At 42.7% G+C, this 15,398-nt stretch overlaps 1 protein-coding gene across 1 annotated transcript; it reads right to left on the bottom strand.

The window, feature by feature from the left end:
* Positions 1-398: 398 nt before the first annotated feature.
* On the bottom strand, positions 399-6,269 carry LOC123447976 (CBS domain-containing protein CBSCBSPB3-like). The gene is made up of 14 exons (XM_045124729.1): positions 5,939-6,269; positions 5,686-5,845; positions 5,064-5,196; positions 3,741-3,911; positions 3,383-3,461; positions 3,177-3,290; positions 3,011-3,077; positions 2,813-2,918; positions 2,663-2,721; positions 2,447-2,556; positions 2,245-2,372; positions 2,085-2,167; positions 1,151-1,240; positions 399-983 (listed from the first exon to the last, which is right to left on the bottom strand). Exons 1-14 carry the CDS (start codon positions 6,094-6,096, stop codon positions 807-809), a joined length of 1,635 nt encoding a protein of 544 aa, XP_044980664.1. The 5' UTR covers positions 6,097-6,269; the 3' UTR covers positions 399-806.
* Positions 6,270-15,398: the final 9,129 nt, after the last annotated feature.

Genomic DNA, 15,398 nt, shown 5'->3' with positions numbered 1-15,398 from the left:
ATGCATAGTCTGTTATTTCTCTTGTTGTTTCTATAACACGACCACTGTTGCAGAAAGAGGAAGGATTTTTTTTTTTGCAACAAAGCGATTGTTTCAGAAACTCGAGCGTTGTCTTGGGAATTACCGGGTGCCCAGTCAAAGCGCGCGCAAAAAAAACTGCAACAAAACGATTCTTTCAGAAACTCGAGCGTTGTCTCGGGAATTACCGGGTGCCCAGCCGAAGCGCGTGTGAAGAAAAAAAACTGCAGCCCCCTTAAAATAAAGCTCAGAAAAACTTTTTCTGAAAAACAATCATCATGCTATTGTGTCAAGAAGAAAATACTAAGTGCTTGGGTTGCCACCAAACTTTCAGAACAGACATAAGATGCATACAGTAATCTGACAAGTCACAACCACACTGGACATAAATATATCCTCATATCAGAAAATATGTAAACAGTACGTCAGATCCCAAGAGTAATCCCTCACCGGATTTATGGTAGAGATAGAGTTATAAAAGGCACATGTTTCGCCACATTCATGAAACTAAAATAAAACTGAAAATATATATCGTAGTTTTGTGCTTCCTACCCGGTATATAACTAAACTCATTTATGCAAAAATTTGAGATGTCAGATGATTAGTTTCTGGACTTCAGTGCATCTGGTGTATAGTACACGATCTTCAGTTCTTCCTTCTTTTCCTTTTTCTTTTTTCAGGTGTTCAGTTCCTCATCCTTGGCCAGCTAAAGAGCTGAGGCGTTTTGAGTCTTCTCAGAGACGTTAGTCACAGAGGTAAGGATTGGAGTTAAGTGTTCCTCCCAGAATTCACACTTTCGAGCGCCTCAAGTAAACCACCACCGCGACACCAGTCAGGGCAATAGCACCAGCCATTAGTCCGTAATGAACAGGTGTCAGCTGACTTTCCTGGGGAGGCACCAGCTCCGGCGATTGCTTTGTAACTTCAGGACTGGATTCCGAGTCGTCAATGTGCAACCTCAGGACCTGCAAGTCCAAGTTTCACTACAGTGAGGCAAAAGAGACAAGCAAATGACAACACACCTGGCGGTGACAAAGTGGAAAAGGAATCTCCGGATGTTTGTGCTGAGGGTGATAGCAAATAGCAGCATTTTAAGCAGACAAACGGGTTCTAACTAAGAGAAATGAAATACCTTCAATCCGGATGATTTGGCATTGAGAACAGCACCGGCAAGATCAGAATCTGTAGTAAGCAGCACCCTATCGCCTTCATCATCGTCATACTGCATAGAACATCAGAATCAAAATCTCATTGCTACTGCAGTTTGGATGCGGTGTAGAATACAGGCTAAGGTAGCTGCAACTACAAGTGAGCGAGTACTCTACAACTAAGAATACATTCATTCATGGGACTAACGAGCTAGCAGTACCACTCAAGATAGCTGATGTTATTTAACGGCGGTTCTTGGTGTTAGTCCACTAGTTACATGAACCATTTTGTACACTACTCCCTCCGTCCCATAATATAAGAGCGTTTTTTGACACTTATGGGACGGAGGGAGTATGTAGATCTCGAATACACTCAAATTATACTCAGTGGTGACGGCAAGTTGGCAACTACATACAGGTAGGACAGTAGCTTTGACTAGATGTGTAGTTTCCTCCATAACCATAGGAATGAATAGTATTCCCAAGGAATTCATGTGCTCGTTTCCTACAAAACTAATGCATCCACATGGAACTTTCCTCTGGAATCCCCATTCCTATGTTTTTCCTATGAAAATCCTCCAAACAGAATAAGCCCCTGGTCAAAGCTCATTTTACCATCCCATCGCATTCCTATACTACTACTCCCTCCGTAAAGAAATATAAGAGTGTTTAGATCTAGTATAGGAATGCGATAGGATGGTAAAATAAGCTTATATTTCTTTACAGAGGGAATACTAATTACTATGTTTTGGTTTCCTCTAAAACGAAAAAGCCCTTGATTCTACTTGCAATTATAACAGAAAATGTTCCATCAAAGCAATTAGAAATGCAAGATTGAGGATTAGGAACTGGTCATCTAGCGTCTTCTGTTCAATATGCCAAGAGTTTAGAAACACAGATATATCAAATAAAGCTTACCAAAAGTTGAATTAGGCCCTTTTCAACAACAGTGCCTAATCTTTGTGTTATAGAAGACACAAGCTCATCTAAACTCTCAGAACCTGCAGTAATGAAATGTTGTTAGTCGGTACACTGCCACCACAGCTAGCTCTCGTCAAACCATGAAGTGTGTACCCACCGCATGTAAACCTATGCATACGTCCCTTCTTGTCTTGAAGCTTAAAGGCAAAAGAATTGCCAACAACAGCAGGATAAATGCTACTCCTGCCATCTCCGACCTCTGACGGCATCACTAAGGACATTTCGCTGAGCGATGAAATCATGCAGGTAAGCATCACATTTGAGCGGGGAAAAATATCACAAAGGATGCATCAACCAACCTGTGGCTATCAAATTCCTCATCTGAAGGCTCCAAAGCAAGAGCAGAGTCCCAGAACTTCTGCATCATTGTGTTTGCCACATCATTTGCAGCTCCAGAACCTCCTTCAGCCTTCAGACAGAGCATGTTAGATGAACCAAGGTTACCATGAGATTCCTCAGGCAACTACTCCGTATATCCCAGTAATACAGGAGGGGTGGAGGGGAGGGGAACACACCATAGAAATAGCTGCCTGGGTAAGTTGCAGAACATCCAAACAAGCAACAACTCTACCATCTGATATGGAGAATCGGAAAATAGATTAGACACAAAAAACAATAAGTACCAAACAGCTAGTATTATTAGGCTGAGAACAAAAAGGTTTTACCTCCATCAACAACAGGAATATGCAAGAATTTGCCATCATGCATTATATGTAATGCGTCCAGAATTGACGTGTCCAATGTGGCACAGTCAGGGTGTGCAGTCATTACCTTGAGCAAAATGGTAAATAACGCTAAGTCCAGAATGAGTTGCATAAACCTTAGCCACCTTTTGAAATAAGAAATCAGTCTGGAGAAGATACCTTTTCTACTAGAGTTAATTCGGGAGAAAGATTTTGTGCCACAACACGCATAAGCACATCCTTTGAGCTGAATTTCGGAGTAACATATACATTAACAGCTCGACAATAAACATAAAAAGGGAAACAACAGACACAATTTTAATGAAAGAAATATGGGAATTCTTACGTAAAGATCCCTTGCAGCAAATTTCCGGTAGTTATAACCACTGAATTAACGCGTAGTTCACGCATTTTTTGGGCTGCTACATAAACAGGATCTGAAGGAGAAACAATCGCTACTCTGCAGATTGACATAAGAGGTAGCTCCCATCATCAATTAACGTGTTGTTAAACATAACCAAGAAAAATGAACAAGAGAAAAAAGATAAGTACTTTGTGCTTTCCGTGATAATGGTTGACAAAGAAGGTTTAAACATCCGTTCTCTTATAGTTTCTATTAAAGTGGAAGGAGCTGTATCCACAAAATAGTCACATCAGTTTGGTCAGCTCAAGACAAAATTGGCAGACAAGAACAACCTATTTAGAAAATAATGCATATTTTACATTACAAATTTGAAGACTTGGTTACAAATTCCAGAGTCTTATGATGTGAAAATTAAGGATTTCATTTAAAAAAAATGGATATTATAAACTATTCACAAATGTAGGTCGTGTGTTATATTACTTCTTACTTGTGTATCATCAATGTGTAACAACAAAGGAGTACAGTTAGCTGGGACAATCACAAGACCTGAGAAGTTGCTACCCAATTGGCGCTCAACCCCTTCTACAGCAGCTGCAAGTGCACTTCCTTGTTCTGCTGCCTTCTCCAGTCTTGATATTGCATCATAGAGGCATTTTGCAATGTCGAGCATGGCAATAACCTCACCATTGTCAACCACTGGAAGGTGTCTAAATTTCCCTAAAACCAGAATGTAAAAAATTAACTTCTAGGAGACGACGCAAACACCTCTGGAAGTAAGCTTTATGTGAAGAACATGAACACAATCACCATAAACATACATATACATCTCTCATCACAAAGCTAAAGAAAACTAGAAATGCAACCACATTTGAAACACCTTTTGAAGATTTTGCAGAAGAAATAAACATAGTTAAATGATTTAGTATAGTGGCTCTAAATTTCTACAAGGAAAAACACCAAATGATTCCCCTATAACAATAAACATGAGAACTTCTAGTGCCTCTGTTACTTCTTTATTAACATGTCAGTTTCTGTTATCAGCATAGTTAAAAAGGCAAGCCTAGGCTCTAGGCAGTAGCCAATGCCTAGCGCAATAATGTGTGCATAATTGCACTCAAGCGTGCACTTTGGACAGAAAAACGCGAGGCGGTGGCAAAACGCACAATTGACGCGTAGCGCTTGATTTAACTTTGGTATCGGTATAGATAAATCACTAGGGTTTTCAGAAACTAAAACTTTGTTAGTTTTGTACACCCTCTGTAAAGTAATACTGTGATCTAATAGAACTTATATTAGATTACAGAGGGAGTAATCATTTAGAATATTTGTTTTGAATTGCAATCCATCTTGTTAGGAGTTACTGCTTTCAAATGCTAATGCATCAGGGGTTGAAGTTATGTAGCAGCTAAACCTATAAAGCACATCATACATATTTTTTTAATAAAGCAGTGAGAAACCCGATAAAAAAGATAAAGCCTCAGAAGAATTAAAAAGAAAAGGACGAAAGTAAGATAACTTTGAAAAGGTAAAGTGCTAAAATTTAACAAATTGCAAGAAAAGATAAAATTGGAGGACTAAAATAGTTAATACAGGGTCAATGAATCTTGACTTGACCAAGGGAACAGATTTAACTACTGAACCATCTTGTTGTCAATTGTGTATTCTAAAGGACTAAATTATGGCAACTGGAAAAGAGACATACAATGTAATTAACTGATTTGTACTGATCATGACAATTACCTTCACAAAAGAGTAGACAACACATGTTACAAGTTATAGGATGTGAGTTCAACTGATTCGACCAGAAATAGATCGACCACTCAGAGTGATGGTTAGTTGGAGCATACTGTAACTTAAAGCCAAACATACCTTGGACCATTTTCTGCAGTGCCTCGATAGCAAGTGTGTCAGCTGTGACGTAATGAGGGCTGCGTGTCATGATCTTGGATATGATTGTTTGCTCAACCCGCAGCCCCTCGGCAATAACCCTTGTGGCTATGTCCTACATCATAAGTCAGATGGTAAGAAAAAACAGAGCAGGTCGTTCACATCATAAGCATTTTGAAATGTAGCAGTCAGAGAGACTGCTGAATCAGTCCAGAAATATGGTTGAACACTTCGATACAGTGTTATTCAAAGAATAAGATGACTCAAATGAGCTTACAAAACATTGGTACTGCACTGACAATTTTTCCCACAGTTCCAAGTCTGAAGCATCATCAACTAAACAAGAAACTGAACAAACACATTGTTGGTCATAAACTAAAGTTGTGCAGTTGGACATAACTTCCAACCTAAACGTTCCTTACTCTAGTCGCTCGATGCAAATGCAAAATTGCAGACACAAGCAATCTTTATGGTGTGGAGTAAAAGTTCAAAAGAGGCAATGTACACTGTTACCTAAAAGCATCCTACCGTTCAAGCTTCCAACACTAACTAAACGACAACCGACGCAATCATCAAAGGAAGATTCCAAGAAAGAGCATATCACCTTGTCGGTCACAATGCCTGAGAGGAGGCCGTTGACGTCGGTGAGCAGCACCGCGTCGACCCGCCTCGCTGCCATCCGCCGGCACGCCTCTGACAACGTCGTCCCCTCCGGGATCGTCAGCGCCTTCGACAGCCGCAGCTTCTTGACCGTCCTCTCCCCTCTGACAAAACCAACACCCGGCCAATACTTTGGTCAGGAACGCAGGATCGAGGTGGAAAGCAGCAGAAAAGAGAGGAAGCGTTCGGGCACTTACGCGACGTGGTTGGGAGAGGTGGGCTTGGAGGGGACCTTCCCGTTTCCGTTGGCGGCAGCGGCTGAGGGGTCATCTGACTTGCGGGAGGAGGCCGCCGACGGCGGACGGCTGCGCGTGCGTCGGTTCTGCGCCACGGCGGCAGTGGCGCCGGAGTTCATGGCTGTGCCGTCGAAGGTGGATGAAAGCTCTAAAAGGGGCTTAGCCTACGGTTAGGGGGTTGCCAAGGAGGACGACGGCGACGAGGTGGCGGCGGCGGCGAATGTTGGAGGAGGGGAGCGGTCGCTGCTTCTTGTTGGGCTCCTTCCTTGTGGGAGTTGTTTTCACGTTCGATCCCTTAGGTGCTGCATTATTGCGTTAAGAGTTCATGTGACTTACTAACTTATTTTACAATATTTCTCAAAAGGAACTTCTTTTATAATCTCTTGTGGAAAATAGCCACCAAAAATAAAGAATAGAGTGGTTAATTAATGGTAAAATCTGTCAAAACTAATTAAAATAAGAATAAAACAAGTCTGATTAAATAAATGTGATTAGTGTAATCCACTATTATGCCAAGCAAACATAACTTTAGATTCCTATTATTTCAAAGAATCTAGCGAATTAGATTTCCTTAGGACAAGTCTTTAGTCGAAGGTTACTATTATTATACCTGGGAGGAATCTGATGGACAAACAATAGGATAGCGCAAACTTATCACTCAAAATTATGAAAATGATTTTTGAGTGATAACTATTAGATTCCATCTCATAAAAAGATATGAAGTACGAGTTAATTTGGTGGTCATAATTACTGCAAATTTGTTGGAAGGGATATTTACATAAACACCCTCATACTCATTTTATTAAGATTGCGCTTGTTGTTCTCGTCTTTATGTTTACTACTCCCTTCGTCCAAATTCGATACATTTGTGTAATAAAATATGAGTTATATGTAAAACATGATGCCATTGAAAACTTCATTCAAATACGAATTCAACAATATTTTTCACGACATATGACTTATATTTTGCATATAAAATCTACTAGCAAATTTTGACTCAAAATTCAAGGGGGCCTAATAAATCGGACGGGTAGAGTATTATCTAGTACGTATATTATATTGTATTTAGGATAAAAAATTTGTGTAATGGTTAGTCTACCACACATGAGAAGAATTTGGCGAGAAACAACAGGGAGTACCGATTTATCCATTTATCCATCAGAAACATGAAATGACTTCTTAACTTACTTTCATCGTATTTCACATGGTTGGGTTCCTTGTGATGGAATAGTCCATCATTTTTCAAGTCCTAGACTTGGCATTAGTGCTCGCATTTTCTGGATTTATTTCGGTCTTTTCGGTGATGTTGGTTCCCGTTGACTATGAACTTGTGCGATGACTTCGTCAAGCTCAAGATGTTGTATCGACTCAGTATCTCGGGGGTGCTCAGAGAGGCAGAGTGCGCAACAAATTAGAAAGATTGCATAATCTGGTTAAACATACATTCACATGAATATTTTTTTGTTTAATAAACTGCAATTAGCGTAATCCATTGTGATGTTGAATGAACCTAACTCTGTACTTCATATGTTCCAACCGCGCGACAGCTGCGGCGGTGGGGAGGTTGTTGCTCGTGAGAAGGCCGACATGGAGCAACTAGTGGGCTACTCTAGGACATGTTGAAAGTCGATGCTCAACAACTGAAAGAGCATGGTGCCCCATGTATGGTTTTGATAGTTGATGACATTCTATATGGACTAATGGTTCTCTTGAGTTATATTAGAAGGATTTGTTCATAGGCATTTCTTGAAGTCCATTTGTTGGTTTCAAGGAGATAATGTGTTGACCAAGGTGATATTCAAGGAGTTACCCAAAGACTGGTCATAGAGATGATAAGATACAAGGTTGATCAAAACTAAATACAAAGAGTGATTCAAGTTGAGAAACACACAAAGCGTAGAAGATGTACCGAGTGGGATCTGTGTTGGAATTATGCCCTAGAGGCAATAATAAATGTATAGTTATTATTATAATTCATGTATCAAGATAATAGTTTATTATCCATGCTATAATTGTATTGAATGAAGACTCAATTACATGTGTGGATACATAGACGAAAACACCGTCCCTAGCATGCCTCTAGTTGGCTAGCCAGTTGATCGATGATAGTCAGTGTCTTCTGATTATGAACAAGGTGTTGTTGCTTGATAAATGGATCACGTCATTGGGAGAATCACGTGATGGACTAGACCCAAACTAATAGACGTAGCATGTTGATCGTGTCATTTTGTTGCTACTGTTTTCTGCGTGTCAAGTATTTATTCCTATGACCATGAGATCATATAACTTACTGACACCGGAGGAATGCTTTGTGTGTATCAAACGTCGCAACGTAACTGGGTGACTATAAAGATGCTCTACAGGTATCTCCGAAGGTATTAGTTGAGTTAGTATGGATCAAGACTGGGATTTGTCACTCCGTGTGACGGAGAGGTATCTCGGGGCCCACTCGGTAATACAACATCACACATAAGCCTTGCAAGCAATGTAACTTAGTGTAAGTTGCGGGATCTTGTATTACGGAACGAGTAAAGAGACTTGCCGGTAAACGAGGTTGAAATAGGTATACGGATACTGACGATCGAATCTCGGGCAAGTAACATACCGAAGGACAAAGGGAATGACATACGGGATTACACGAATCCTTGGCACTGAGGTTCAAACGATAAGATCTTCGTAGAATATGTAGGATCCAATATGGGCATCCAGGTCCCGCTGTTGGATATTGACCGAGGAGTCTCTCGGGTCATGTCTACATAGTTCTCGAACCCGCAGGGTCTGCACACTTAAGGTTCGACGTTGTTTTATGCGTATTTGAGTTATATGGTTGGTTACCGAATGTTGTTCGGAGTCCCGGATGAGATCACGGACGTCACGAGGGTTTCCGGAATAGTCCGGAAACGAAGATTGATATATAGGATGACCTCATTTGATTACCGGAAGGTTTTCGGAGTTACCGGGAATGTACCGGGAATGACGAATGGGTTCCGGGAGTTCACCGGAGGGGGCAACCCACTCCGGGGAAGCCCATAGGCATTTGGGGGGGTCACACCAGCCCTTAGTGGGCTGGTGGGACAGCCCACCAATCCCCTATGCGCCAAGAGAGAAAAAATCAAAGGAAAGAAAAAAAAAGGAAGAAGTGGGAAGGGGGAAGGACTCCCTCCCACCAAACCAAGTAGGACTCGGTTTGGGGGGGGGGGGGGGAGTCCTCCCCCCTGGCTCGGCCGACCCCTTGGGGATCCCTTGGACCCCAAGGCAAGGTCCCCCTCCCTCCTCCTATATATATGGGGCTTTTAGGGCAGATTTGAGACGACTTTCTCACGGCTGCCCGACCACATACCTCCATAGTTTTTCCTCTAGATCGTGTTTCTGCGGAGCTCGGGCGGAGCCCTGCTGAGACAAGATCATCACCAACCTACGGAGCGCCGTCACGCTGCCGGAGAACTCTTCTACCTCTCCGTCTCTCTTGCTGGATCAAGAAGGCCGAGATCATCGTCGAGCTGTACGTGTGCTGAACGCGGAGGTGCCATCCGTTCGGTACTAGATCGTGGGACTGATCGCGGGATTGTTCGCGGGGCGGATCGAGGGACGTGAGGACGTTCCACTACATCAACCGCGTTCTCTAACGCTTCTGCTGTGCGATCTACAAGGGTACGTAGATCACTCATCCCCTCTCGTAGATGGACATCACCATGATAGGTCTTCGTGCGCGTAGGAAAATTTTTGTTTACCATGCGACGTTCTCCAATAGTGGAATCATGAGCTAGGTTCATGCGTAGATGTCTTCTCGAGTAGAACACAAAAGGTTTTGTGGGCGGTGATGTGCGTTTTGCTGCCCTCCTTAGTCTTTTCTTGATTCCGCGGTATTGTTGGATTGAAGCGGCTTGGACCGACATTACTCGTACGCTTACGAGAGACTGGTTTCATCGTTACGAGTAACCCCCTTTGCTCAAAGATGACTGGCAAGTGACGGTTTCTCCAACTTTAGTTGAATCGGATTTGACCGAGGAGGTCCTTGGATGAGGTTAAATAGCAACTCATATATCTCCGTTGTGGTGTTTGCGTAAGTAAGATGCGATCCTACTAGATACCCTTGGTCACCACGTAAAACATGCAACAACAAAATTAGAGGACGTCTAACTTGTTTTTGCAGGGTATGATTGTGATGTGATATGGCCAACGATGTGATGTGACATATTGGATGTATGAGATGATCATGTTGTAATAGAAATATCGACTTGCATGTCGATGGTACGACAACCGGCAGGAGCCATAGGGTTGTCTTTATACTAACGTTTGTGCTTGCAGATGCGTTTACTATTTTGCTAGGATGTAGCTTTAGTAGTAATAGCATAAGTAGCACGACAACCCCGATGGCAACACGTTGATGGATGATCATGGTGTGGCGCCGGTGACAAGAAGATCGTGCCGGTGCTTTGGTGATGGAGATCAAGAAGCACGTGATGATGGCCATATCATGTCACTTATGAATTGTATGTGATGTTAATCCTTTTTTTGCACCTTATTTTGCTTAGAACGACGGTAGCATTATGAGGTGATCTCTCACTAAAATTTCAAGACGAAATTGTGTTCTCCCCGACTGTGCACCGTTGCTACAGTTCGTCGTTTCGAGACACCACGTGATGATCGGGTGTGATAGACTCAACGTTCACATACAACGGGTGCAAAACAGTTGCGCACGCAGAACACTCGGGTTAAGCTTGACGAGCCTAGCATGTGCAGACATGGCCTCGGAACACATGAGACCGAAAGGTCGATCATGAATCATATAGTTGATATGATTAGCATAGGGATGCTTACCACTGAAACTATACTCAACTCACGTGATGATCGGACTTGGGATAGTGTAAGTGGATCATGAACCACTCAAATGACTAGAGAGATGTACTTTTTGAGTGGGAGTTTAGCATATAATTTGATTAAGTTGAACTCTAATTATCTTGAACATAGTCTAAGTCCACTTTGAATATATTTGTGTTGTAGATCATGGCTCACGCAAGTGTCATCCTGAATTTTAATACGTTCCTAGAGAAAGCTAAGTTGAAAGATGATGGAAGCAACTTTGTAGACTGGGCTCGTAATCTTAAGCTAATCTTACAAGCTGGAAAGAAGGATTATGTCCTTAATGCTGCGCTAGGAGATGAACCACCCGCTACGGCTGATCAGGATGTTAAGAACGCTTGGTTAGCACGTAAGGAGGACTACTCAATAGTTCAATGTGCAGTCTTGTATGGCTTAGAACCGGGACTTCAACGTCGCTTTGAGCGTCATGGAGCATTTGAGATGTTCCAGGAGTTGAAGTTTATCTTTCAGAAGAACGCCCGGATCGAGAGGTATGAGACCTCCGATAAATTCTATGCTTGCAAGATGGAGGAAAACTCGTCTGTCAGTGAACATGTGCTCAAAATGTCTGGGTACTCAAACCGTCTAGCTGAACTGGGGATTGAACTCCCGCAAGAAGCTATCACTGACAGAATCCTTCAATCACTGCCGCCAAGCTATAAAGGCTTTGTGTTGAACTACAACATGCAAGGGATGAACAAGTCTCCCGGCGAGTTGTTTGCGATGCTGAAAGTCGCAGAGTCTGAACTCCGTAAAGAGCATCAAGTGTTGATGGTGAGCAAGACCACTAGTTTCAAGAGAAACGACAAAGGCAAGAAGGGCAATTCCAAGAAGAGCGGCAAGCCTGTTGCCAATCCGCCGAAGAAGCCCAAGGCTGGACCTAAGCCTGAAACAGAGTGCTTCTATTGCAAGGGTATGGGTCACTGGAAGCGCAATTGCCCCAAGTATCTGGCAGATAAGAAGGCGGGCAAAGAAAAATCAGGTATTTTTGATATACATGTTATTGATGTGTACTTAACCGGCTCTCGTAGTAGTGCCTGGGTATTCGATACCGGTTCTGTTGCTCACATTTGCAACTCGAAGCAGGAACTGCGGAATAGACGGAGGCTGGCAAAAGACGAAGTGACGATGCGCGTAGGAAACGGTTCCAAGGTTGATGCAATCGCCGTCGGCACAGTGTCACTTCAACTACCATCGGGATTAGTGATGAACTTAAATCATTGTTATTTAGTGCCTGCGTTGAGCATGAACATTATATCTGGATCTTGTTTAATGCGAGACGGTTACTCTTTTAAGTCTGAGAATAATGGTTGTTCTATTTCTATGAGTAACATCTTTTATGGTCATGCACCGAATGTGAGAGGATTGTTCATATTGAATCTTGATAGAGATACGCATATACATAACATTGAGACCAAAAGAGTTAGAGTAAACAATGATAGTGCCATATTTTTGTGGCACTGCCGCTTGGGTCATATTGGTGTAAAGCGCATGAAGAAACTCCATGCTGATGGACTTTTGGAGTCACTTGACTTTGATTCACTTGACACGTGCGAACCATGCCTCATGGGCAAGATGACTAAGACTCCGTTCTCCGGAACAATGGAGCGTGCAAGTGACTTGTTGGAAATCATACATACCGATGTGTGTGGTCCAATGAGCGTGGAGGCACGCGGCGGATATCGTTATTTTCTCACCTTCACTGACGATTTAAGTAGATATGGTTATGTCTACTTGATGAAGCACAAGTCTGAAACATTTGAAAAGTTCAAGCAATTTCAGAGTGAAGTGGAAAGTCATCGTAACAAGAAGATCAAGTTCCTACGGTCTGATCGTGGGGGTGAATATGTGAGTTTCGAGTTTGGTACTCACTTAAGACAATGTGGAATTGTTTCGCAGTTAACACCGCCTGGAACACCACAGCGTAATGGTGTGTCCGAACGTCGTAATCGTACTTTGTTAGAAATGGTGCGATCTATGATGTCTCTTACTGATTTGCCGTTATCGTTTTGGGGTTATGCATTAGAAACAGCTGCATTCACTTTAAATAGGGCACCATCGAAATCCGTTGAGACGACACCATACGAACTGTGGTATGGCAAAAGGCCAAAGTTGTCGTTTCTTAAAGTTTGGGGATGTGATGCTTATGTCAAAAAGCTTCAGCCTGAAAAGCTGGAACCCAAAGCGGAAAAGTGCGTCTTCATAGGTTACCCAAAAGAGACAGTTGGGTACACCTTCTATCTCAAATCCGAGGGCAAAGTGTTTGTTGCTAAGAACGGAACTTTTCTCGAGAAGGAGTTTCTCTCGAGAGAATTGAGTGGGAGGAAGATAGAACTTGACGAGGTTGTCGAACCTCTCATCCCTCTGGATGGTGGCGCAGGGCAAGGGGAAACCTCTGTCATTGCGACGCCGGTTGAGGAGGAAGTTAATGATGATGATCATGAAACTCCAGTTCAAGTTTCTGTTGAGCCACGCAGGTCGACGAGATCACGCGCTGCTCCAGAGTGGTACGGTAATCCCATCTTATCAATCATGTTGTTAGACAACAATGAACCTGCAAATTATGAAGAAGCAATGGTGGGCCCAGATTCCAACAAATGACTAGAAGCCATGAAATCCGAGATAGGATCCATGTATGAGAACAAAGTGTGGACTTTGGAGATACTGCCTGAGGGCCGCAAGGCTATTCAGAACAAATGGATCTTTAAGAAGAAGACGGACGCTGACGGTAATGTGACCGTTTATAAAGCTCGACTTGTGGCAAAGGGTTTTTCACAAGTTCCAGGAATTGACTACGATGAGACTTTCTCTCCCGTAGCGATGCTTAAGTCCGTCAGAATCATGTTAGCAATAGCTGCATTTTTCGATTATGAAATCTGGCAGATGGATGTCAAAACGGCGTTCCTTAACGGTTTCCTTAAGGAAGAGTTGTATATGATGCAACCCGAAGGTTTTGTCGATCCTAAAAATGCTGACAAGGTGTGCAAGCTCCAGCGATCCATTTATGGACTGGTGCAAGCATCTCGGAGTTGGAACAAACGCTTTGATGAGGTGATCAAAGCATTTGGGTTTATACAAGTGGTTGGAGAATCTTGTATTTACAAGAAAGTGAGTGGGAGCTCTGTGGCGTTTCTAATATTATATGTGGATGACATATTACTGATTGGAAACAACGTAGAGCTTTTGGAGAGCATAAAAGGTTACTTGAATAAAAGTTTCTCTGTGAAGGACCTAGGAGAAGCTGCTTACATTCTAGGCATTAAGATCTATAGGGATAGATCAAAACGCCTGATAGGACTTTCACAAAGCACATACCTTGATAAAGTTTTGAAGAGGTTCAAAATGGAACAGTCCAAGAAAGGGTTCTTGCCAGTGTTACAAGGTACGAGATTGAGTAAGACTCAGTGCCCAGCAACTGATGAAGATAGAGAGCATATGCGCTCCGTCCCCTATGCTTCAGCCATAGGCTCTATCATGTATGCAATGTTGTGCACTAGACCGGATGTTAGCCTGGCCATAAGTATGGCAGGTAGGTTCCAGAGTAATCCAGGAGTGGATCACTGGACGGCGGTCAAGAATATCCTGAAGTACCTGAAAAGGACTAAGGAGATGTTTCTCGTGTATGGAGGTGACGAAGAGCTCGCCGTAAAAGGTTACGTCGATGCAAGCTTTGACACAGATCCGGACGACTCTAAGTCGCAAACCGGATACGTATTTATTCTTAATGGGGGTGCAGTAAGCTGGTGCAGTTCCAAGCAAAGCGTCGTAGCAGATTCTACATGTGAAGCGGAGTACATGGCTGCCTCGGAGGCGGCTAAGGAGGGTGTCTGGATGAAGCAGTTCATGACGGATCTTGGAGTGGTGCCAAGTGCAATGGATCCAATAACCTTGTTCTGTGACAACACTGGTGTCATTGCCTTAGCAAAGGAACCAAGGTTTCACAAGAAGACCAGACACATCAAACGACGCTTCAACCTCATCCGCGACTACGTTGAGGAGGAGGACGTAAATATATGCAAAGTGCACACGGATCTGAATGTAGCAGACCCGCTGACTAAACCTCTTCCACGGCCAAAACATGATCGACACCAGAACTGTATGGGTGTTAGATTTATTACAATGTAATTCACATGGTGATGTGAGGGCTAGATTATTGACTCTAGTGCAAGTGGGAGACTGTTGGAATTATGCCCTAGAGGCAATAATAAATGTATAGTTATTATTATAATTCATGTATCAAGATAATAGTTTATTATCCATGCTATAATTGTATTGAATGAAGACTCAATTACATGTGTGGATACATAGACGAAAACACCGTCCCTAGCATGCCTCTAGTTGGCTAGCCAGTTGATAGATGATAGTCAGTGTCTTCTGATTATGAACAAGGTGTTGTTGCTTGATAACTAGATCACGTCATTGGGAGAATCACGTGATGGACTAGACCCAAACTAATAGACGTAGCATGTTGATCGTGTCATTTTGTTGCTACTGTTTTCTGCGTGTCAAGTATTTATTCCTATGACCATGAGATCATATAACTTACTGACACCGGAGG

Source organism: Hordeum vulgare, chromosome 4H, assembly GCF_904849725.1.
Source record: "Hordeum vulgare subsp. vulgare chromosome 4H, MorexV3_pseudomolecules_assembly, whole genome shotgun sequence".
Classification (NCBI taxonomy): domain Eukaryota; kingdom Viridiplantae; phylum Streptophyta; class Magnoliopsida; order Poales; family Poaceae; genus Hordeum; species Hordeum vulgare.
Note: the sequence above shows the minus strand (reverse complement) of the source record. Positions and strands in the feature narration are given on the sequence as shown.